The sequence below is a fragment of the Sus scrofa genome, chromosome 1, assembly GCF_000003025.6.
Source record: "Sus scrofa isolate TJ Tabasco breed Duroc chromosome 1, Sscrofa11.1, whole genome shotgun sequence".
In the NCBI taxonomy this organism is placed as follows: domain Eukaryota; kingdom Metazoa; phylum Chordata; class Mammalia; order Artiodactyla; family Suidae; genus Sus; species Sus scrofa.
This window is the reverse complement of record NC_010443.5, coordinates 81,599,878-81,624,312: the sequence shown is the minus strand read 5'-3', so window position 1 is coordinate 81,624,312 and position 24,435 is coordinate 81,599,878. Positions and strand designations below refer to the sequence as shown.

General features: G+C 37.7%; 1 protein-coding gene across 1 annotated transcript in view; it reads left to right on the top strand.

Moving 5' to 3' along the window:
• The window catches only part of FRK (fyn related Src family tyrosine kinase), a 107,945-nt gene extending 90,231 nt beyond the window's left edge, over positions 1-17,714 (top strand). Inside the window, exons 5-8 of the mRNA XM_001925792.5 lie at positions 2,044-2,202; positions 13,468-13,649; positions 14,990-15,155; positions 15,545-17,714. Of these exons, the coding sequence (XP_001925827.2) occupies positions 2,044-2,202; positions 13,468-13,649; positions 14,990-15,155; positions 15,545-15,747 (710 nt within the window). The 3' untranslated portion in view covers positions 15,748-17,714. The remainder of the gene's footprint in view (positions 1-2,043; positions 2,203-13,467; positions 13,650-14,989; positions 15,156-15,544) is intronic.

Below are 24,435 nucleotides of genomic sequence, written 5' to 3'. Positions count from 1 at the left end.
AAAATTAATATTTAATGTTGCATTACTGGCTGAGTGGAGATTGGGTTTCTTTTGCTGTGCATCTTGTCAGTGATCACTGGTGTTGCCATGGAAGGCTCTGAGCAGGCTTCTCTTGCAGAGGCTCCAGGTATACTGTGGTTTCAACTCTAGTGGATGATCCAATTTGGCAATGATTTTTTTTTTCTTTTTAAGGATGCACAGCTGCCTATGGAAGCTCTCAAGTTAGGGGTAGAATTGGAGCTGCAACCAAGGCCTACACCACAACGAAAGCAACATCAGATCTGAGCCACATCTGTGACCTCTGCTGCAGCTTGCGGAAGTGCCTGAATTTTAACCCACTGAGTGAGGCCAAGGCTTGAACCCACATCCTCATGGAGACTATGTTGGGTTCTTAACCTGCTGAGTCACAGCAGGAGCTTCTGGCAATGATTTGAGTGTCCTACATTCCATGAATCTAATGGATACCCAAAGCATCGACGTAGAAACATACTGTAGATAAATTGTCTGAATGGAGATTGCAGTTGCTGCTTTCACTGGAAACTCCATGAATCAGATAATTTTGGTGTGGGGGAGGATCCCACTATGTCCATAATTGACCACAGGCCGAACCAGTTGTAACAACCACAATTTTTTTTTTTTAATCATGGTAGTGGTGCCTCTTTTATTCTTAGCTCCATTTTGTTGCTATGGTTCAATCGTTCATTGAGCTGGAGAGCGCTCAGCAAAAAGGGATGGAGAAAAGCACAGACCATTTCCCCCCATTCTCCCTCTTGAAGTCCTTGCCTCTTCCCCTCAGCCTGTGAAGAAATACTTACAGTTGATCTGTTTAGTTTTCTTAAGAGTACACACATTGATAATAATTCAAATATGAACAATGCTCATTGAATACATATGTACGAGACAATGCTCTTATCCTGGTAATGATTTTTGATGTCAGTAGGATTAATAGACACATTTCAGAGATGAATAAACTGGAGTTCAGAGATGCTTGGTAACTTGTTCAAGATCACACAGTGAGCTAGGATTTGATTGAGCCTGGGTAGTGAACTCTCAAAAGACATACCAAAGGATGGATTGCCTAAATGCTTTACCTGAAATGATCTGTAGGTCACATGTAACTCTTCCTAACTGTGTATTAATAAACAAGGCAGAGTGTTAGCTTAGAACGTCAAAGCTTATCCTGCCTGGAGTTCAAATATTAGCTGTAGAGTCTTCAAAAGGAGAGGATGAGGAATACAACAGACTCTTTGAGCATCAGTGGAAATGATATTTGCACTATCCATAGTGAATATTGAGATGGGAAATGACAGTATTTCTTCAGTTACAGCAAGGCTCTGAGACATCATATCCTAAAAGAAATAAAGGATTTTAAAATGACTAATGAAATGGAAACTCTTTTGGTCAAGCTATTAAAATTCTGACTGTGGAGATATTAATGCAGGAGAAAATGTTGAATATCAGCTTTAAGTGGTTAAAAAAAACACCAAGTTTTGGGGGTGACCCTTGAATATTTTCTACTTGGCCTACACTGTATGTCCCTATGGAATTAAAGACATAAATATGGTAGCATGTCATTGCTTTTTAGGATTGTTTTCCAGCTCTTCCCACAGTGGGTACCAAGGATAACTATTAGTCTTCCCTGGATCCTGGACAGAAAAGCTCAGGCTACAGTAATTAAATATTCAGCATCTTCCAGTGTTCCTGTTAATAGGATGTCTTCTCTTTGTGTTTCTAAGATGCCTGCCTTGTTTTATCAGTTAGGCTGTTAATCTCTCCTTTTTCCTTCATTTTTCATATGGACCTGAATCAACCTTTTTTCACCTACAGGTCATAATACATAAGCTGCACAGCCCTGATGTCCCAACACATCAGTTATTAGGTTGCCCTGTTGAACTGATTCTCTTCTTGGATAAAGATTTGTGACACTGATGCTATTACTTTACTGAGAGGCAGGAAGCAATCTTGGTGATTCCCACCAGGCTGCTGTTGAGGATAGGAATGCCTCAATAACATAAAGTGATTTCCTTCTCTTCTTGTTTTTAGGTTCAATGGATCCAAATGACTTCCTGAGGGAGGCACAGATAATGAAGAATCTAAGGCATCCCAAGCTTATCCAGCTCTATGCTGTTTGCACTTTAGAAGATCCAATTTATATTATTACAGAGTTGATGCGACATGGAAGTCTGCAAGAATATCTCCAAAGTAAGCTAAAGACTTAATAAACAGAAAAATAGGAGGAATTAAGTTTAGCTAGTCCTATAAATGTCAATTTAGCAAGCCTTCTATAAGCCAAAAGATATTTACTATGTGTATATCTGGGACAATGAATGCCTTAACATTGAATTGCTCAACTATTCTTTAATAGGATATATACTATGTACTCAAAGGGAGGAAAAATATTTATGTGGTGAAAGAACAAATTGTTCACCAGAGACATATCAGAGTACTTAAATGTAATGTGGAAAATAGAAGAATAGATGTTCGGCATGATACTTTGTTTCCTGCAGTAACTAGTTGAACGTGGACCAATATTTCTATGGCTTTGAATTAGGGGTCATGGAATACTTTCAGGGGAAAAGAGGGAAAGGTACCTTTCTTTTTCTCTTTGCCAGCACATTATGCCTGGTGGTGTTTGAAATACTGCCAACTGCTAGGCAACAATAGAATATTCAAGCTAAAAGGCAGAAATATACTATTACTTTAACTTTATATCTGCTTCCTACAGTCTGAGAAGACTTAAGGGCATAGTGGAATTTTGATGTTTATTGCAAATGAATAATTTAATAAGCAACAATCTAATAAGCATTAAAAAGAGACGTTCAAAAGAAATGGAGATCAAGTACTGAGAGAATAATTCATGCTTAAAAAGAGTCTTTTTCTATACTTTCTCAAAATGTCAGAGTGGGGCTGATAGAGTGCATAAAGGTAAAGGGAGATGAGAATAATGAAACAAAGGTATGGGGAAGATAGGAGTATTCGCTCATTTCAGGGTGACTTGTGAAGCTGGAGAACTAGGTTGCAAAATTGGATAAGAACAAAGAACATAAGGCCTGCTAAGTGCTGTTAAAAACAAACAAAAAAACTAGCTCCCTTGCATAAAGATATCAAATTTAACAGTATCATATTGTGTTACCTACCATATAGGTTAACCTCAGCTGTTGACCCCTTTTGCTTTATTCCCAGGAACAATAGTATAGGAGCCATTTCAGGACTTCTCTAACAAAAATGCTTTATCCAATTATAAATATTCATGCAGTTAAATCTAATGGTCAATTTTCAACCCTGAGACCTATCAGCAGAATTTAATTCAATGGACATTCTCTCCTTCTGGAGACACTACCTTCATTTGGCTTCTGGGACGCTTCATCCAATGTCCTTTTCTCTTTTTTCTCTTATCTCCCAGACCTCAAGATCTTGGAATTTTCCAAGACTCTTTTGCATGGTCACTGGGTTCTTTATCTCAACCAGGCTTCTGGTTTACTAACATTTATGTATTAACAACTCCCCAAATTATATCCCTCCATTACTTTAGAATTGTGTATCCAGTTGCCTTCTTAACTTTTCCACACGAACACTGTATCAGCCTGGACAACCTGAGTGTGATGCAGTAACAAGCCCCTCTAAATCTCAGAGACTTAACACACGTGTTTATTCTTGTTCATACTTCACGTGAAAAATAGATTGGCTATTTGCCCAGGTCTTTTTAATCACCTTGGCAGGAACAGGGGATATAACTAATCTCATTATGGCTCTTAAAACTTCTGACCAGGAGTGACAGGGGTAACTTCCATGTCCTTTTCATTTGGCTAAATCAAGTCAAAGGGAGCAGGGGAGTACAGCCCTCAAAGGGAGGAAAACCAGAAATGTTTATGAGCAATCTCATTTCTACTACATATGCCTATTAGACATCTCAAAATAATATAGCCAAGGGAGTTTCTGTCATGGCTCAGTGGTTAACAAATCCAACTAGGAACCAACTAGGTTGTGGGTTCGATCCCTGGCCTTGCTCAGTGGGTTAAGGATCCTGAGTTGCTGTGAGCTGTGGTGTAGGTTGCAGATGTGGCTCGGATCCTGTGTTGCTGTGGCTGTAGTGTAGGCCAGTGGCTACAGCTCCGATTCGACCCCTAGCCTGGGAACCTCCATATGCCGTGGGAGCCGCCCTAGAAAAGGCAAAAAGACAAATAATAATAATAATAATAATGTAGCCAAAAACTGACCTCTTATCCCCTCCTCAGGAACCTGCTACTCTTGAGGTCTTTCCTTCTCTGACACTGTCAATACACAGGCCTGATATCTGCTTCTCACAGCCTCTATCCGACCAGCCAGCAAATCCCATTAGCTTACTTTCCAAATAAATTCAGGATTTTACTACCTCTCAACATGCACACTCCTGTCCCAGCCAACTCCCATCAGCTCTCTCCTGGATTATGCAGTAGCCTTCTAATTGGTGTCCCTCTTTTGGTTCTTGACCCCTTCTTCTCCTCTCAACACAGTGGCTGGAGAGACTGTGTTAAAATTTGCAGCAACATGGATGGAACTAGAGAATCTCATACTGAGTGAAATGAGCCAGAAAGACAAAGACAAATACCATAGGATATCACTTATAACTGGAATCTAATATCCAGCACAAATGAACATCTCCTCAGAAAAGAAAATCATGGACTTGGAGAAGAGACTTGTGGTTGCCTGATGGGAGGGGGAGGGAGTGGGAGGGATCGGGAGCTTGGGCTTATCAGACACAACCTAGAATAGATTTATAAGGAGATCCTGCTGAATAGCATTGAGAACTATGTCTAGATACTCATGTTGCAACAGAAGAAAGGGTGGGGGAAAAAACTGTAACTGCAATGTATACATCTAAGGATGATCTGACCCCCTTGCTGTACAGTGGGAAAATAATAAAAAAAAAAAAAAAAAAAATAAAATGGAAATCAGATAAATCTCCAAACCTTCACTGACTCTCGGTTCTCTCTGTATAACCTGCTCTGACCACACCTCTCGCAGCTGTCCCCTGGTTCACTCCATCAGCTACTCTGCCCTTCTTTGCTGCCCTTCACATCTTCCAGATGTGCTTTGCTGTATGCAGGCTCCTTGCACTTGCTGCTTCCTCAACCTGAAATTTTTTTTCCCATTATTTATCCACACAGCTCACTTTGTTTCTTCCTGAAGTCTTTACTCAGACATGCCCATTATGGCCAGTACTTCATGGGTCACCCTCTAAATTCTAATATTTAATCTCCCTTTATCAACTCTTTGTGTTCTTTATTCCTGCTTTTTGTTTTCTCTTCCTGGCTGATAATCATTGGACAATGCATGGCTTACTTATATAGCTTATTTTTAGTATCTTCTAAAACACAACTCAGAGAGGATGGAGATGGTCTTTGTTTTAGTGCTAGAACAGTGTCAGGCACATAGGAGGTATGCTAATTATACACTGACTAACTGAATGAATAAATTAATGGATAGATTAAGTTGGGGCTATCCTGAACTTAAAACAGTTGGGACTTGGGGTTGAGCTTATTTTGGGACTCTTGGTATCAGCTTGAAAAGATCCACTTATTACATTGCAAACTCCTTTGACATGGAGGATTTCTGTTGCTTTTTGATGTGTTTTGCTCTGAGTTGAGCACAAATTCTGTCGTCTTCTGGGTTGAGCCATCAGGGTCAAGTTTACAAAGGTCTTCAGTTTGCCAGGATAAATTGGGAGCCAACAGGAGTAATGAAGATCTGCTCATTACAGACAATCCTTTCCCAATCAAGGGGGTTTAGATTTAACAAAGTGATCTTAAGATGAGTCTGCTATTCTTAAACAGCCCATCACGATAAATATTGTTAAGCTGAAATGCTCTTGAGTAATGGAACATAATTGAAAATATTTCCTTGATGCAGATGTAAATTGTCATAGGTCTGTGAACCTTTATATCAGTTTTGACATCCGGGTGTTGTATTAGAAGTGTAGGCTGAAGTCAACATATGCAGTTCCTAGGCCACCGCACTCTTTCAGGGCAGGAACATGTGTTATTACTCAATTTCCTTCACTACTGTTCCTGTCAATGAAAACCTCTTTATATACACTGTAATAGGATTAGCTGTTGTATTTGATAGTTGAACTAATGCACATTTTTTTTTTTAATAGAACCATCTTTGCAGTTTCTAAGCTTGGCTGAATTTTTTTTCTTTTTTTGTAATAAATTTCTCCAAAATGGGAGAGGCTCATCAAAGAACTTGAGCACTGAGAGTAGTTGAGACCTGATGTTTCTTGCTAGAATTTAAAAGAGGATAAATATCTGCATTAAAAAAAATTTAGTTGCATTTGCTTTCTTTCAAATAAGACTTATAGAGCATCTAGTATATGTCAGTATATTTTCTTTTTTATAAATCAAGTCCTAGCATGTTGTTTATCATTCTCATGGTCAGTTCACTTACGTGGATTGAAATAGACAGGAGTGTTTTCACTGAGATACCCCTTATTTATCACAACTGCATGACTATTTGCTGTTGTGTGAATGCAAGTCTCTTCAGAGACCCTGAATTTTGGGTGCTCAGGAGCATAAGGTAAATTTTAGGGAGATAGTACTGAATAAGTTCATGAGGGCATGAGATTTCAGCCTCAAATATATCTTTGATTTGAATCTCCACTCTACAAATTATTACCTGTTCCTCTGAGCAGTGGAAACTCCTAGCAAACAGGGCAAATAATAGTACCTACTTCATGTAGCTATTCTGAGTATTAAAAGAGGTGAGTTACTGGAAATCAACCCTATGGGATAGTGATATGAGAGGAACATATATATTTTTTTTTTCTTAAATAAACCCCAGTGTATTGGAGTTCCCTGTGGCTCAGTGGGTTAAGGATTCAGCAGAGTCACTGCTGCAGCTCAGGTTGCTGCTGTGACACAGGTTTGGTCCTTGGTGGATTTCCACATGCTGCATGTGTGGCCGAAAATTAAAAACAAACAACACTAAATAGCACTTACTATGTGCCAGGACTTTTTCTAGGTCCTATACAAATATTAATTTAGTTCATTCTTCTAAAGCCTCATGAATTAAGCATTATTGTTATCATCCCCATTTTGCCATTGAAGAAACTAAGGTGTGGAGAGAGGAAGTGACTTCTTCAAGGTAGTTGGGCCAGAATTCAAACCTAGGAAATCTATGGTTCATGCTTTTAACTGTATAGATAGCACTGCTATTATTTTCCTAATATCAATCTATTATTTATTGCTGCTCAACAATTTACCCCCAAAGAGAAAACATGTATTATTTCACAGTTTCTGCCGTCAGGAATCCAGGTGCAGCTGAGCTGGGTCTCCTGGCTCAGAGTTTCCTACAAGGCTGCAGCCATGGTGTCAGCAGGCTGCAGTCATGGGAAGGCTCTAGGGGAGGTTGATCTAGTTTCCAGCTCTCTCATGCCATTGCTGGCAAGAGTTGGCTCCTCTAGGACTGGTGGGTTGAGGATGTCTGTTCCTTTTTGGTTGTTGGCTGAAAGTGGTCCTGTGTTCCTTGTTACATAGATTTCACCATGGGGCCATGGTGAAACAACATGGTGGCTGGCCTCATCAGAGGGAGCAAGGAGAGAGCCAGAGCGTGGAGAGTTCCAGCAAGATGAAGCCACAGTCTATTCTAACTTATCTGGGAATCTACCCCATCAGTCATGCCATATTCCGTTTGCCAAAAGTGAGTCATTAGGTCCAGACAGAACTAGAAAGGGGAATATCACAATGGCATGGATACCAGAGGCAGGTTTCATTGGGAGACTTTTTAGAAGCTGCTTAACACAGCCTAGGTCTAGTCACCAGTTTAACTTTTTAACATTTCTTTTCTTATTGAGTGAATTTGATGTCAAAAGGCCTAGCTATTTTGGCCATCACAGCAGCATCGCTTTGCTTACATTTTATCTTATATTTTACTTATACACTATATTTTATCTTACTGCTTGTATATTATTCTTGAATGAATAATTAATGTTAGTGGCTATACCATACAATTCAAAAATCTCAATGACATAACACAAACATATGCATTTTTGATATGCATCAGACTGCCCTTCTAGGTGGCTTTTTATAAAGCAGTGACATGGGAATTTAGACTCTTTTCATCATGTGGCTCTGCCGCTTCAATATTCATCCCTTCTGACTACAAAGATGTGGGAGTTTTTAAGGATTAGGTCTGTAAGTAATGCACATCTTCTCTGCAACACATTGCATTACGCAGAACCAGTGATATGGCCCCTCTTAAGTGTTAGGGAAGATGGAGAATAAATTCTCTGTGTATGCCTGGAAAGAAAAGGACAAACGGATCGGGGAGCAGTTAGACTCATCTCATATGCTGTCTGTCTGTCTGTCTGTCTGTCTGTCTATCTATCTATCTATCTATCTATCTATCCACCTATCTATTAGAGGTATAGTCGACTTACATTGTTATATTAGTTTCAGGTATGCAACATAGTGTTTCAGTATTTTTATAGATTACACACTCTACAGAGCTATTAAATATGACTATATTCCCTGTATTGTATGCTACATCCCTGTGACATTTATTTTGTAACTGGTTGTTTCTTTTAATTTCTTCAACTTTAATTTCCCCTCTTTCCTTACCCATCTTCCCTGTGGCAACCACTAGTTTGTTCTCTGTATCTGAGTCTGTTTCTGCTTTTTATATTTGTTCATTTGTTTTGTTTTTTAGATTCTGCATTTAAATGAAAACATACAGTATTTGTCTCTGATTTTTTTTTTTTAACTCAGCCTGATACCCTCCAGGTTCGTCCATGTTGTCAAGAATCGCAAGATTTTATTGGATTTTAATGGCAGAGTGATATTTCACAGTGTGTGTGTGCGTATAACCTTTTTTTTTTTTTTTTTTGCTTTTTAGGGCCACACTTGTGGCATATGGAGGTTCTCAGGCTAGGAGTACAGTCAGAGCAACAGCCGCTGGCCTATACCACAGCCACAGCAATGCAGAATCTGAACCGCATCTGCGACCTACAACACAGCTCATGGCAACACTGGATCCTTAACCCACTAAGCAAGGCCAGGGATCAAACCTGCAACCTCATGGTTCCTAGTCGGATTCGTTTCTGCTATGCCATGACAGGAACTCTCCTATAACCTCTTTTTTATCCATTGATCTGTTGATGGAAATTTAGGTTGCTTCTTTCTTTCCATATCTTGACTATTATAAATAATGCTCCTATGAACTTTGAGGTGCATACATCTTTTGAGGTAGTATTTTTATTTTCTTCAGGTAAATACACAGAAGTAGAATTGCTGGATCATATGGCAGTTTTAGTTTTAATTCCTTGAGGAACTTGTGTACTTTTTTCCAGAGTGGCTGCACCAATTTAAATTCCCACCAGCAAATCACTAGGGGTTGCCTTTTGTCCATATCCTCACCAACACTTGTTATTTCTCGTCTTTTTGATGATAGTATGAGGTAATGTCTCAAGGTTCTGAATTGCATTTTCCTGATTATTAGTGATGTGAACATTTTTTCATGTGCCTGTTGGCTGTCTGTTTGTTTTATTTGGAAAAATGCTTATTCACATCTTCTGCCCTTTTTTTGGATCAGATTTTTTTTTTATATTGAGTTTTATGAGTTTTTTATATATTTTTAGATATTAACCCCTTTTCTGACATGTCATTTGCTAATATCCTCTCCCATTTCAGTAGGCATTCTTTCCATTTTGATGCTTTTATTCACTGTGAAAAGGTTTTTTAATTTGATTTGGTCCCATTTATTTATTTTTGCTTTTGCTGCCCTTGCCTGAAGAGACAGATGCCAAAAATATTGCAGAGATTAGTTGGTAGAAAGGTTTCTGCCTATGTTTTCTTCTAGGAGTTTTATGGTTTCAGGTATTCCATTTAAGTCTTTAATCCATTTTGAGTTTATTTTTGTATGCGGCATGAGAAAAGGGTTTTGTTTCATTCTTTTACACATAGCTGTTCAGGTTTTCCAAGACTGCTTATTGAAGAGTTTTTCCCCCATTACATATTCTAGCCTCCTTTGTTGTAGGTTATTGGCCATGTGAATGCAAATTTATTTATGGGCCCTCTATTCTGTTCCATTGATCTATGTGTCTGTTTTTATGCAAGTACCATAATGCTTTGATTACTATAGCTTTTTAGTGTAGTTTGAAGTCAGAGAGTGTGATATCTCCAGCTTTGTTCTTCTTTCTTGAGGTCACTTTGTCTGCTCAGAGTCTTCTGTGCTTCCATATAAAAATTAAGATTATTTGTTCTATTTCTGTGAAATATTCTGTGAGTGTTTTGATGGAGATTGCATTGAATCTATAGATTACTTTGGGTAGTATGGATATTTTAACAGTATTAATTATTCCAATCCATGAACACAGAACATCTTTCCATTCATTTGTATCATATTCCATTTCTTTAATTAATGCCTTATAGTTTTCAAAGTATAGATCTTTCATCTCCTTTGTTAAGTTTATGCTTAGATATTTATTCTTTTTATTTGCTTGTAAATGGGAATTTTTTCTTGTTTTCTCTTTCTTCGTTATTATGAATAGAAATTATTATGTAGAGAAATGCAACAGATTTCCATATATTAATTTTGTTTTTTTCTCAATAAATTTATTACATTTATACTTGTACAATGATCATCACAATCCAATTTTATAGGATTTCCATCCCAGAACCCCAGCACATCCCCCCACCCCCCAAACTGTTTCCTTTTGAAAGCCTGTGAGTCAGTATCTGTTCTGCAAAGAAATTTATTGTGTCTTTTTTTCAGATTCCACTTGTCAGTGAAAACATTTGATGTTGGTGTCTCATTGTCTGACTGACTTCACTTGGCATGATAATTTCTAGGTCTATTGATGTTGCTAAAAATGCCAGTATTTTGTTCCTTTTGATGGCTGAGTAATATTCCATTGTGTACAGATACCACATCTTCTTGATCCACTCCTCTGTCGATGGACATTTAGGTTGTTTCCATGTCTTGGCTATTGCAAATAGTGCTGCAATAAACATTGGAGTACATGTCTTTTTGTATCTTACAATTTTACTGAGTTAATTTATTAGTTATAACAGCATTTTTGTGAAGTCTTTAGGACTTTATGTATGTAGTTTCATGTCATCTGTCAGAAGTTAAAGTTTTACTTCTTCTCTTCCAATCTGAATGCCTTTTATTTTTTTTCTTGTCTGCTTGCTGTGGCTAGGACTTGCAATACTATGTTAAATAGAAGTGGTGAGAGTGGGCATCCTTGCCTTGTTCTGAATCTTGGAGGAAAAGCTTACAGCATTTAACTATTATGATGTTAGCTGCAAGTTTGTCATAAATGGCCTTTATTACACACATCCTATTTAAATATGTTACTTGCGTTAAAAATACCCCCACTCACACATACACTCTCACACACTCAGTGTTTAGGTCTTTCCCATTTGAAAGTATCCCTTGGCTCTATTTATTTCATATTTCTAATTATAAAAGATAACATATATGTAGAAAGGACACATATAATTTAAGTCCTTTCTACACATATATTTAACACGCAATTATAAAGTGAGCAAGTAAACAACTGTGCAGCCACTGCACAAATCAAGAATGAGAACATAGCCAGATCCCAGAAACTCCTCTAGTATATTGTCAATGACAGTTCCTCACTATCCTGAACTTCATGATAGTTGCTTTCCCTTGACTTACATTTTTTTTCTCTGCTGGCACCTTATTGTCTTCCTTTCTTGGCTTGGGTTTTGGAAATTGACATCTCCTGGTGCTATCTCCAAGACCTCAACTTCAATTCAGCCCTTCAATCAGACTCTCATATTGCCAGCAACATCATTGATGACTCTGTAATTATTATATTTAAGTCCTTATCTTGCTGGATTTATTTGACAATGGTGGTGACTTTCTCTTTTCAAACCCTTGAATGTTTTGATGTTCTCTTGTGGTCCTCTCATTCTTTAAGCTGATTCCTCTCAGTTTTCTTACAGGTTTATTTTTCTATACTCACGCTAAAAGTTTGCATTTCTTATGATTCTATCACTTTCTAGGAATCTCGCCTGCTTTTAGTGCTTAACTCCCCCTCATAAACAAGGATTGTTAAATCCTTGTCTCTAACTCTCCATGTTCTCCCCTGAGCTTCAGAACCAGATGCTTATCTTCTTTTAGACATGTTTTAGACATTTTCACTTGGGTGATCCATATGCATCTCTAGCTTAACAGATCCTGAATTGTTTAATTCTGATCAGGCAGCAGCAATGACAAATAACAATAACAGGAAGCATTTATTGATTTCTTCCTGGGTGCTAGGTACTGTTTTAAGTGCTTTATATGTATTAACTCATTTTAGTTCTCATTTTAAACAATTATCATTTTAAGGTAATTATAATTATTGCTGTACCTATGGAGAAATTGAGGTACAGCAGTGTTACGCAACTTGCCCAAAGTCAAGAAGAAGTGTAAACCAGAGCCCTGATTCAAATTCTGGCAATCTAACTTAAAACCAATTTTCCTAACTCCTATGCTGTACTTGCCTCTCAAGTCAGAAGTTGTGTCTAAGTTCAGTGCATTTTGGAGGTAACATTTGGCTTATTCAGACAGGATAATGATAGTTTGGATTTATATGAGACATTTTCAATTCTCCAGAAATTTGAAGACATCTACTAACAGTATGGCAGCTAAAACAGTAGCCAGGGATGGATGACTTTATTTCACAAAATCACCACAAAGTAACACTCACCTTTCTCGTTATGATCAAACTGACTCTATTACAGAAATCTCCGACACTTAGTTATACAGAATCAGCAGTAGGAAAAACTATATCTATTAAAGGTTTACATGCCTAGAGGGATGAGCAACCTATTCTTAGAATAACAGGCTAAGAAAGGAAAATGTAATACTTGTATCAAGCTTCACAGATACAAATGTAATATACATATTTTACAACTATAACTATAAAAATGAAGAATATTGATCCTTCATTTTTATTAGTAAACTAGTTTTTAAGGACAATATGATGTAAGAATTAGAACTTTTCATTGACTCAGCCATGCAAATTAACATTATTTTTAGGCTCAGAGATTAAAACAAACTATGAAATGTTTGAAAGAAATCCAGAGGCAACCAAGTAACAATTTCCATGAAGAGATGAGTCAGTGATGTGTGGGACTCAAAATGGTAATAGCTGGACTCTTTCAGATATTTACAGCTGTGATTGGATCACCTGGTACTGCTGTTTCTTCCTCCCAATAATGTTTATTTAGGGAAGGAGGGGCCTCAGCTTTGAAATGGTTGAGCTCCGAAAATTGTTGCCTCATTAACCCTTTACAGGAAATAAAACGGTTTGTACTGATTAAAATTATTTTCTCAACAGATCAGTGCTATGGCATTTAATCCCACTGATAGCTCATTCATCAAAATTCTTAGAACTCACTTCAATAGTTCAAATGTTCTCCAAAGCAAATATCTTATTTTCTCTCTCTCTCTCTTTTTTTTTTTTTTTCCTAGATGACGCTGGATCAAAAATCCATCTGACACAGCAGGTAGACATGGCAGCCCAGGTTGCCTCTGGGATGGCCTACCTGGAGTCCCAGAACTACATCCATAGAGATCTGGCTGCTAGAAATGTCCTTGTGGGTGAACATAATATCTACAAAGTGGCAGATTTTGGACTTGCAAGAGTTTTTAAGGTGGATTTGGCTTTTTTCTTTTGTCTTTTGTCTTTTTAGGGCCACACTTGCGGTATATGGAGGTTCTCAGGCTAGAGGTCTAATCAGAGCTATAGCTGCCGGCCTATGCCAGAGCCACAGCAATGCCAGATCTGAGCTGTGTCTGTTACCTACACCACAGCTCATGGCAACGCTGGATCCTTAACCCACTGAATGAGGCCAGGAATCGAACTGGCAACCTCATGGTTCCTACTGAGATTCGTTTCCGTGCACCATCATGGGAACTCCCTGGCTTTGTTTTAATTAGTTCGTCATGGGTCAAAAGGCTAACAGACCAGTAGATGAATAGATTTACTGTTATTTTTTGAAACAATATTTCTCCAAGTTCAGGGGGCCATAAACCATTTCAGGATCCTAAGGCCCTACAGACAAACTACCTTCCATTTCTCTTTCTTCACCAAAGAGAAAGAAACAGAGAAAATGATGACCCACCAGATGGGGAAGTATGTAATTAAGTTGATGGTTGAATTAATGATCTGTTTTTTCAGTCCCAGTAGCCTGTGTTTGTCTGTCTCTATTTATTTCCCTTACAAAAGGCAGCAAACTCTGTACAGAGTTACCCTATCCATCGTTGCTCACTTTATGCCAGGCTAATATGCATGCTGCCAGGATTCTGAAGAATTCTAGAGTCATTCACTTTCAAAATCCTGCCCATCAATTCTCCATTTTATGACATTAGCCCAAAAAACCTTGATATAAGAGCTAGAATATTAGGTGTTTTTCTCTGAATTTAATTTTTTATTTCTACATGGTACCCTAAAAAATAGGAGTATGGGGAATGAAGCACAAGTGAATGATTCCTTTTGATCTTTATGAATTTATCATCTTTTCTTTTTATAAATTAATTAGATCCCTAGTGAGTTGATATGTTAATTTAAATCATTTAGATACTACTTTTTAGTATTTCAAAATGGTTACATGGTAATTCTCCAAGTCAGTGGCTCATCAATACCAGCAGGGAATCAGAAAAACAGGCTTTGCTTTCACTTTTTCATTTGCTAAAGACCAGGTGTAAAGCCAATATCATCACCATATGAATTTTCTCATATGTGGTACAGTTCTCCCTCCCAGGCTACTTTTAGCACGTAGTAGGCTCTCAAATAATAGTTCATTAATGACTTCCTACAGATTTTTCAGCCTTGTGTGCCAGATTTGGAATTTGCTATTGTAATTACCACCTGAACTAAGCTCATCGGAAATCTTTCCCTCTAAATTTTAACGTGAAGCAGGTTACGGATGAATCGAAGGTGGCCAAAAAAAATATCACTTTAACTTGGCTTGATTCCTTAATGCATTAACAGGTAGATAATGAAGACATCTATGAATCTAAACACGAAATAAAGCTGCCGGTAAAGTGGACTGCGCCTGAAGCTATTCGTGCTAATAAATTCAGCATTAAGTCCGATGTGTGGTCATTTGGAGTCCTTCTTTATGAAATCATTACTTATGGCAAAATGCCTTATAGTGGTGAGTAATTAATTCTGAAGTGAGCCCTTCTGCTGCAGGTCACTTACTTAGGTGTGACTTTAACTGCTTTGCTCAGACTTAGAGGGCAGAGTTATGAGGCTGACCACACCATGTGCCTGTGGGAGCATAACAGATAAAATTTGATGATGATGATTTGCATTAATGAGGTGGTTTATTGCCTCCTCCTCCTTCGCTCTTGAATTGCAGCCTTATAGGCATTACTTGCTGTGGGATTTAGTTTAGTTTCTGCAGCCTGGGAAGGGGATGGTAGACTTCATAGTTTCTTCAGGAATATCAGTTTGCTTTATCCTCCAGGGTATCAGTATTTAGGAATTTAAGACTCCAGTCTTCAATTTGTGTTTTTGTTGGTTCCATTCTGTATTTTGCAGGTATGACAGGTGCTCAAGTAATCCAGATGTTGGGGCAAAACTATAGACTTCCTCAACCAGCCAACTGTCCACCGGAATTCTACAACATCATGTTGGAGTGCTGGAATGAAGAGCCTAAGGAACGGCCAACATTTGAGATGCTGCATTGGAAATTTGAGGATTATTTTGATATAGACTCTTCATATTCAGATACAAACAACTGACCATGATGAACACTAGAGAACATCAAACAATGCAGTAGCAATAAAGTCCAGTAATCAGTTCAGAAATGCAACCTTATTAACCAACTGCAAAAATTAGTTTATCTTGACATACTCAAGCAATAGGGTAAATTTGGCCATATATTCTAAAAAAGATTATATGTGCATTTTGTTGACTGTGCAATACTGCAAGATAGTCAAAGATGAAATATCATTTCTCCACTGCCTGGCTAAATCAAATGCACTAAACAAAGTTATTTTTCTTTTTAAAAGATACTTACATTTCTATTTATTGTTTGAAATGCCGATCAAGAGGATCAACAGATGATAGTCAATTTTTACTCAGTGACTGTTGTAGCATTTTCCTGTTTACTGATTAAAGTGGTTATTCATTATTCCTCGGATTGCTGAATCCCATCAGGCTGTTATTATGAAGGAATTTGATTGCTTTGCTGCACAGCAGGACCTGTGCTTCGAGATTTTTTTTTTCTCTTTTAAAATATCCTGTAACTACAATGATGGCAAAGCCATGTTAAATGACTTGATTGTACTTGGAGTAATTGCACATATTTTTTTTTCTGATGCATAAAAAAATGAAGCAGCTGTTGAGAGAAAGAATTAAAATCTCTCTCATTTTGTAGAAGGAAATGATGGAATTTTTCTATACCTCAGTATGTGTCATCTGAGATTCATCTACATTAGTTTTAATCTCTTAATGCTAAGAATCAGATTGCAAAGCTGATGAGTTATTATCTATGGAAATATGCAAGAAACCCACAAGAGCCCACGAGATCTAAGAAACAAGTATCAAAATAGTTTAGGAAAATAGGGGGAAAGCAGTAGGTTTGCTATGAACTAGGATATCTGAATAATTTAAATGATGTACCTTTGACATAAAGGCCAGACTTTAAAATTGACTACAAAACAGATCAAACTCTGTTTCAGATCTAGAGAATAGGAATGATGCCTGACATTCATTACGAAGCTGTACTTTTTTTCTGGTAGGACAAGAGAGTTTTTACTTATCCTAAGTTTTCATTAACCTTTGTAAGAATATTGCTGTCTTCTTAAGTAATGGGTATATCAAATTTTGTGTCTCATTAGTGATTAAGGAGTGTTCTTGAAGGGTTTTTCAAAATTAAATATATATTCAAAGATCTTCTAATGTAAAGCAATATGAAATAATTCACAAGAAAATTTTGAGTATACTGAGGATATTTTGAGTATATCCTTCATCTTTCTTTAAAGGAGAAGAAGAACATTTCTCAACAGTTACAGAAACCCCAATTCAAAGTGGATTAAGCACTAAGTAAATCTGCAAACTCTCTAACTGGAAGACAGAAGTTGTTAAACCAGGAAACAGGCCCCAAATGGAGTCACTTGTGTTAAGCCCTATGTCAGCATCCTGAAACTTAATACTTGACCTAATTGTAGTTTCAGCCTCTCCCAGGAATGTAACATTTAGCCAGTCAATGTCTAATTACCTGGCCAGCACTAGGGAGGTAACCCACCTCTTCCATCTTAGAAGGGAGATCTTGTCCAAAATAACCAGTTATTTGCTAATTAACTTCACTTTCCCATCCCTTTTATGCCCCCCCCCCCTTTTTAAGTGATTGTACCTGCAGCAAGAAGTTACCGGGCTAGGGGTTGAATCAGAGCTGTGGCATCAGGCCTTTGCCACAGTCACAAAACCACCAGATCTGAGTTGCATTTGTGACCTACACTGCAGCTTGCTTGCAGCAACACTGGCTTCTTAAGCTATGGAGTGAGGCCCGGGGTCAAATCTGCATCCTCCCAGAGTCAACGTTGAGTCCTTAACCCACTGAGCCACAATGGGAACTCCCCTCTTTTCTGCTTTTTTAAAAAAACTTTCCTTTTCTACATCATGGCTGAGCTGTTTTCTATTTGTTAAATGGATTGCTGCCCAATTCATGAATTCTTGAATAAAGCCAATTTGATCTTTAAATCTACTCAGTTGAATTTTTGTTATTTAACAAGGTAGGGAAGCCTCCATGCACAATACTATTAGCAATTCAATGATGTTAACAAAGACCTACATACATCCCTCCCTCCTCTTCCCTCTACTATCTGCATGGTCCTTCCTCCCATGGTCACAGATAGCCATCAGTAGCAACTGGGGTTCCCTGTTCTCTTCATTCAATAGAAGAAAATGGGAAACCTCTCTGTTTGTAATTTCAGCTTGTATAAATATCATTCTCTTTCTGTACAGGCAAGTTAGGGTCATATGCCCAGCCCTAGACCAATAATAGACTTAATGTGAATGTTATGTGCTGATTGACTTAGAATTAAGTTCTGCCACTGAATCTGGAAATATGGTTACCTCTTCTAGAGACAAGTTGGAGGCTGGATTATCTGAATAAAATTAGGAAAGATTGGGTCCTGGGTAGATGTCCATTAAGGAGAAAATCCGCTGAGATGAAATAGCTATAGTGTACATATATAATAGGTAGGTATGTGTATATACATGCAAACTTTTCTGAAACTAAAATGTGTTGGGTGGAGCTAACAATTACAGAGCTCCTCAATTCTTTTAGGAACAGCAAATGCTTGTGAGGAAAGGCTGACGCTAATCTTTCTAATTGGTCGACTATGTATGGGATGACAAATTATTTATTTAAAGTCATAGAGTCCAATGTAAAGAACAAATTATAAATTACTGGTTATTAAAAATTAAAAGAAAACAGCTCATTTTCTTTGAGTTTATTTCATGGAGTTCAATCCTGCTTAAGCATATATTGGAAAGGATTGAAATATTCCCAGTTCATTGTGAAAATTTCAACTATTATGTAATTTTCTTTTTGAGGCAGCTAATAATAATAAACTTTTTAGGAAGATCTGATTTTGAAATGTAAAAAGAAGGTTATCCTTTCTTGTTTTTATACTACCTGAAACCCATTTGACTTACCACATTTGATTTTTGGAGACGTTTATGTTCAAGTTTCTGTCAAAGCAATCTATTACTCTTGTTTTTACCTGATGGATCATAGAGAAAAATAATGGATTCAGTTATGAGAAGCAGTAATAGATTTTTTTTTAACTGACATAAATTTCTTTCCCTGTATAGGATAAAAGGATCTGGAAAAGATAAGTTGAATTTTCCTACAATGAGCCAGCTCTTGTTAAATTTACCTCCCATAAATTGTAGCAAAGCACTTTCTATGTAATGTTTTATTTATGTAATTCAGTTATTTAGAGGTTGTGGTGAGAGATGTGAGTACATCATTTCATGTGGTATTTCAAATCTCTTTTGACAAAAACCTGAGAATTTTTACAATAGAAAAAAATCCAAAATTCCATTAAGCCTCTCTTAAGGTTAGGAATAAGATAGGTTTACATTGCCTAAGGTCAAAAGCAGCGCACAGTGAAACTTCTAGTAATTTTGAAACCTGAATATTGTGTCATCAAAAACAAAGATAATGTCTAAGTGACCAGTAATCTGCAAACGGAGCTGTGGCAACGGGATGTCTTAAAGAACAAATCTTGGGGGACTGTAAGACTGGGCACATTCACTTACACATTTTGCTCACCAGGTGTCTGCATAGTGATTGCATGGATGACTGAACCATGGGGGGCCCAAACTCTTTGTATTCTCTGAGGGCCCAAAGGGAGCTGCTAGTCCTTGAAAGGATGCCAACTGTTCCCCAGCTGGTGTTTCCTGGAGGAAGCAGGGCTCAGCTGGTGATCCATGCCTTTGCCAAGCATATGTTCTGTCTGCAATAATGTTTTTCATGGTGTACTTGAGCGTAAGGTTTCTGGTCCAAACAGCCTGGTTGGTAGTATGTATTGTGGTGACTTTTAAAGACTCTTTGCAAAGATATATTATGTGGACAACAATGGTGATAGTTTGGGTGCTTATTCAGATTATATCATTGTGTTCTTCCATTGAGAAATGCTACTTTTAAAAAAACAAGTAAATAAGGTTTGCGTACATGAGTGTTGGATTTGCCAGTGGGTTCATCTGGAAATGTTCAGTTCTTGTATTTTGGCATCATTGCAGAAAAGTTTTGATCTATAATCTTCAACTTGACCCCAAAATTCCATGGAGTAGGATTTAAAAAATGCTGGCAAGTTTGATGGGGGAATACTTGCAAATCTTTTAAATCCACAACCCCAGCAATATTTTCATTTTCAGAGTCATCCTTTGACTGCCTACACTGCCCCATTAAACTCCTTCAGATTTTCTTTTTTTATATTAAATAACTCATGGTAAAATTCTTAATTTATTATATTTAAAAGTGAACTGGAGAATAAAAATTGTATCCAAATCCTGAATTTCAGAGCTTTTGACAAGTTTAGCTTCAACCTGCATTCAGATGACACTATCTACATAGGAGTTAGAAGATTAAGTTATAAGAGACACTCAGTTATGTCCATTTACTCTTCTTACCTGGACAGTTAATTTATTAGTATCTAAAACAACAAACTTTAATATAACATATTTTTCATCCCCATAGAAAAATAATCAGCTCTTTTGGAAAAGGGTAGCAAATCTCTAATCTGCCTTAAATATCTAGTTATGTGTATTGCTGTGCAGGAGATTCAGATCATATAATCATTTATAACCATGAAATCGTTTGTTAAGGAAAATGGTTAAAATAAACTAAAATTGCTTGGTTTGGAAGAAGCTAAACATTGTATAATAATAACTTTTGGAAATTTATAGTAGAGGCTTTTGTTGTAGTATTTGTGAAGGATAAAGTTGTTTGATATCAGCCAAATTATGTCTAATTTTTATGGTCCACACAATTTCAAGAAAAAAATATCATAGCTTTAAATCATTCTTCAAAATCTACATTTTTTTTTTTTTTTTTTTTTTTTGCTTTTTATGGCCACACCTGTGGCATATGGAGATTCCCAGGCTAGGGGTCCAATCAGAGCTATAGTTGCCAGCCTATGCCACAGCCATAGTAACCTCAGGTCTGAGCCGCATCTGTGACCTACACCACAGCTCACGGCAACTCCAGATCCTTAACCTACTGAGCAAGACCAGGAATCAAACCCACAACCTCATGGTTCCTAGTCAGATTTGTTTCTGCTGCGCCATGATGGGAACTCCAAAATCTACATTTAATTATAGATTCAGAAAGTGGAAAATAAAGCAGATTGGCCAGATTAATATATTTTTAAGGTACCATGGTGAGATTTTTGTCTCTAAAAAATGTATATTTCTATATTGTATCCTTTAATAATGTTTATATTATATAATTACATGTGAATATATATTACACATAATTTATATGTGCAGCAAAAAGAATAAAAAGGCCTCTTTTAATTGTGTCACTTACTATAATACTATTACTTTGGTTCAAATGCAACTATTTAAAAATTTTTTTTTTTCTATTTCAGTTTTTTCTTAAAATACTAAGGCAAAGGCTTTTCTTGAAAATATATTATACCCTAAGTGTTCTATCTTCACTCACACTGGGTTTGTTTTTAATATTAGTTATTTCAAACCAATTATTTTTAACTTGCCTTATAAAAGTTGACTTCACTGCTTCAGAGGTCAAATTGGTTGTGAACCCACTACATAAATTTCATGTATTTCATAGCAAGTAAAATGTGTCCTCTGCTGACTGTATTAAAATAATTTACGTTTGTATGATGGAGAAAGTAAATCTCTGAGTCCTGGGAATATGGTCTTGCTTCTGTCACATATTCATTGCAGGTTGAATTCTTTGTGTCCTCTTTCTCAGAAGCCCAAGCTAATGGAGAAACTACTAGCTCTTATGTTGTTGATTGTTCCGGCAGTGAGAATAGCAGCCATTTTCATTGTTGGCAATTAAACACTGGGTCTTATGTTGGCAATTACATCCTTGGGCTTACAATTCATGGCCACTATTACATGGCTTCACCCAGACACAAGAGGTTCTGAATGTACAATCCTACCATGTACCCAGAAATAGGGCACCAGAAATACTTGGGAAATATCACTAACACTATCATACTGCATCACAATGTAGAGTACATTTTAAGTGATTTGAGTGGTAGAAGATCCTATATACTCATTTATTCATTTCTTTTCCTTATTTTATTCATTTATTAAGCAAATATGTATTGATTGCCTATAAGTAGTGAACACTGGGCTAGATGCTTGGATAAAATTGTGAATAAGAGAGAAATAAATCCCGCTTTCTCTAAGTTTACAATCTCTCAGGGGAGGCAGATTGAGGTATGTGACTCTCAACTCATAAACCTATGAGTACAATTTCACCTTCTCATTTTCAGCCCAAGAATTAACTTATTGTCTGCAAGCTGCTACCCCTGTATCCATTCTCTTCTTGTTCCTTAATAGCAAGGATCTCAGCTATAAGAGCACATCTTTTAGCATCTTGTGAAGTGAGAGTTACCTAAGAGATGTAAGAAAAAGTTGTTTGGTAAGACTTCTAGGTAGATCACATTTCAGTAGACAGAGAACTAGAATGGGTCTTTTCGTGGTTTTTGGTTTTTTCATTTGTTTTTTGTTTTTGTTTTATTTTACTTTGTTTTCACCCATTTGATCTGTTTTAGGCCTGGAACTCAGTAGCCATCTTAGATCATGAAGAAATGTGAGAGATGGAAGTCACTTTTCAGTAGGGTCTGGATCTTTGATAAGAGGGAAGCTGCCATGCCTGCTTAGGACTGCTGACCTCAGAAATTCTGCTACTGGAGACAAACTTTATGCAATTTGAGCAACTGCAATTTCTAACCTCTGTCTCTAGAATTGGAACACTCAATTTCTATACGGCACATTGACTAAGAAATCTTCATTCTACCAGGTACTGGAAAGTAAGTCTCAGTTATTTCTAGGATTTCTCCCCTTAATACTGTCTGCTTATGACATGTTGAAGCTTCAGGTTGGGATTGTCTAGTGCTGATGCCAGGTCATCACCTGTCCATGGGGCCATCCACTGACTCATCATCTTTCCCATCTGAAGTGACCTCTTGGTCTCAGCTCTTACTCATCTATTTCCACATTCTTCTTGGGCCCAAGAGAAGCATTTGTCCCATCGGCCTTGCTGCCCCCATGACCAGGAGCTTCTCTATCCTGCACCACACCACGTGTCAGGAAGTACTCTGAAGCTCTACTTGGGAATACTGCTCTCAGATTTTCCAAATCATCTGGAAGTCTTCCCATTCTGGTGTTTTGTTTTGTTTTGTTTTGTTTTGTTTTGTTTTGTTTTGTTTTTTGCATCTCAACATGGGGCCTTACAAACCTTACACACATTCCTTTGGCTAATTCCTCCCCTGGCCTTGGATGTTTTTGTCTTTTAGAACAGTATGATGGGGTGGGGTGGACCAGAAGAGAGATGATTATGTTTCAAAAGCCCTAGGTTTTAAAAGACAGGAATTTACTATTGTTTTTCTATTTTCTACTGTAATAAACCTTCTCTTAGATAACAGATGCCTAGTAGTCTGATGGTGGGAGGACCAAAATATGACAGAAAATACCAGGAAAAATTAATATGAGAAAGATCAATTCATATCTCAAATAGTATGCTGACACATGCAAATTCAAAACAAATCACACAAATAACTAACTATGGTGGTGCTAAGCATTAGGAAGAAGAAATGTGGGGTGCTGTGGGAGTGAACAACTGTTATGGCAGCTGCCCAGCAGCCCCATGGCCTCAGCCCCTATGGCTGTAGTGTACCAGCTCCAACAGCTCTGTGGCTGTGGTATATCAGTTCTTTTACCTGACGAGAAACTAAGCGAGCTCTCGGGGAGTTGGAGAACTCAGGTTTATTATGCCGGTGCACTCAGAGGAGATGGCTCTCTGGAGTCTGAGACCTGAAGAAGGATTTCATAAGGCTTTATGGCTATCTCTTCTGGGTCTGTGCTTGGTGGACTGGAGTGAGCTCAGGCAAGGTAGTAGATGTGGAAGCAAGCTTACAGAAGCAGGTGTGTGGGGGATGGGTGGTTAGGAGCGGTTGGCTGGACTTTGCTTAGTCATCATGCCTGGGGTCTCTCTACCTTTTTATCAGGAACATTTTCTCCTACGAGACAAGTACCATAATTATGTCCAGGGATTTGGGGGAGTGTTTCCCTAAAAAAATGCACAACTTGAAAGTTGAGAGTTAAGTTTTATTCAGGGGCAAAATTAAGACTTAAGCATCTCAGGTAGCCCTGAGAAATTGCTTTGAGGTGGTGATGGAAGAGCTAGGATATATAGGAGTTTTTGTAACAAAGGGCTGGTAGCAGGAACAAAAGAGGCCTGGGCTCACTGAAATCATTCCTTTGATATGCACCTCCATTATCAGGGCCAGTATCCTGAGTTTTCAAGTCCTGCAGGACACATTGGCTCTCACCCTTTGAGGTGACTGCATTCACAGATGACTGTGACATTCTTTGTTTTATCCTTAACTATCCACTGGGTGGTTGTTATTTCAGATACTTGAGGAAAGGGGGAATATCAGGATATGATAAAGGTGAAGGGAAGGTGCATGCAGCACACACATATTTTACAAAAGTTTGTCACTCATCTCCTAAAGATTACTACCAGTCACAAGGAGCAGACATCACCATGAAGGATTTTAGTATTTTTCTGGATATGAGGAGATGCAAAAATGGGGCACATAAAATCTTCTCTTAAAAACATCTGACTATTTGAAGACCTTTCTTCCAGTTTTCCCAGAGCACAGAGTGCCTCACTCCTGATTTTTACCCTGAGCTCTGCCTAGGGGGTGCTGCAG